Below are 1,136 nucleotides of genomic sequence, written 5' to 3' on the forward strand. Positions count from 1 at the left end.
ACAAAGCGCGCCCCGCGCCCCTTGTTTCTCAAGCCACCAACTGTTTTGTTTCTTTATTTGTAACCTCTATATAAACACTTGTAACACATTTAGTATTCAATAAAGTAAATATAGACCTAAATTGAATTGAATCCTCTGGTTCTACATGGTATCAGAGCCAAACCATTGAAATCCACTGCGTATTACAACCTTGAATCCTTGAATCTTTGAATCTCAAACCCAAATTTTTTCCAAAACCTAAAATCTCAAACCTAAATTTTTCGTTTTTCTCCCTACAATGGCTGAATCTGACAACAATTTTTCAAACTTCATTCATCACCACTACACCCCATAAGACAACTCCGCGTTCCCAAAAACTCTTTCATTAGATGAGTCCAACTATACCATATGGGCACCTCTCATGCGGATGCGTATTGGAGCAAAGGGAAATATTGGTTTTTTGACTGGCGCAAAGGTTGAACCGGATATGAATTCGCCCGAATATGGAGTTTGGGCAACAGATAATGAAAAGGTGAAAAGTTGGCTTATTAATTCTATGGAGATTTCTCTTATAAATCGATATATTCGTCTTCCTACTGCAAACGACATCTGGGAGGCTGTGGAGAAGACCTTCTATGATGACTCTGATGAAACTCGAATTTTTGAATTAAATACAAAGTGCTTTGAAGCGAAGCAGAATGGGAGACCTATTCCTTCCTATTACAACGAATTAGTGGCTATGTTCCAGGAGATTGATCAAAGGGTGACCTCCCAAAATAACAATGTTGCAGCTGTAGTCCATGACGCGTCAACAATGTCCAGATTACGGGTTCATATGTTTTTGCGTTGACTAGATTCGGAGTATGATCAAGTGCGTGGAGAAATTCTTCACAAGGACCCTAAATTTTCCTTGGAGCAAAGCTATGCTTACATTCGCAAGGTGCAATCGGAAAAATAGGCTATGGGGCGCTCTGTATCAACTGAATCCTCTGTCTTGGCTGTTCATAGCAAGACCAGTACTCCACCAGGTTTCTCTAGTCCTTCACGCCACCCTAAAGGTAAATCCAATCCTTATGCAGATAAAAAGTGCGGTGTTTGTGGAGAATTGGGTCATAGTAAGGAGAGATATTATGAAGTAATTGGCTACCCTGATTGGT

The 1,136-nt window shown here is 40.2% G+C and overlaps 1 protein-coding gene across 1 annotated transcript; it reads left to right on the forward strand.

Annotated features, from left to right (window-relative positions):
* The first annotated feature begins 406 nt into the window (after window positions 1-406).
* Window positions 407-829, forward strand: LOC147487060 (uncharacterized). The gene has a single exon (XM_086573930.1). It carries the CDS (start codon window positions 407-409, stop codon window positions 827-829), a length of 423 nt encoding a protein of 140 aa, XP_086430056.1.
* The last annotated feature ends 307 nt before the right edge of the window (window positions 830-1,136 follow it).

This window comes from Coptis chinensis, chromosome 7 (genome assembly GCF_015680905.1).
Source record: "Coptis chinensis isolate HL-2020 chromosome 7, ASM1568090v1, whole genome shotgun sequence".
Classification (NCBI taxonomy): domain Eukaryota; kingdom Viridiplantae; phylum Streptophyta; class Magnoliopsida; order Ranunculales; family Ranunculaceae; genus Coptis; species Coptis chinensis.

Coding starts and splice junctions, on each gene's coding strand:
- LOC147487060 (XM_086573930.1), top strand. CDS start 407: ATGCGTATTGGAGCAAAGGGAAATATTGGTTTTTTGACTGGCGCAAAG.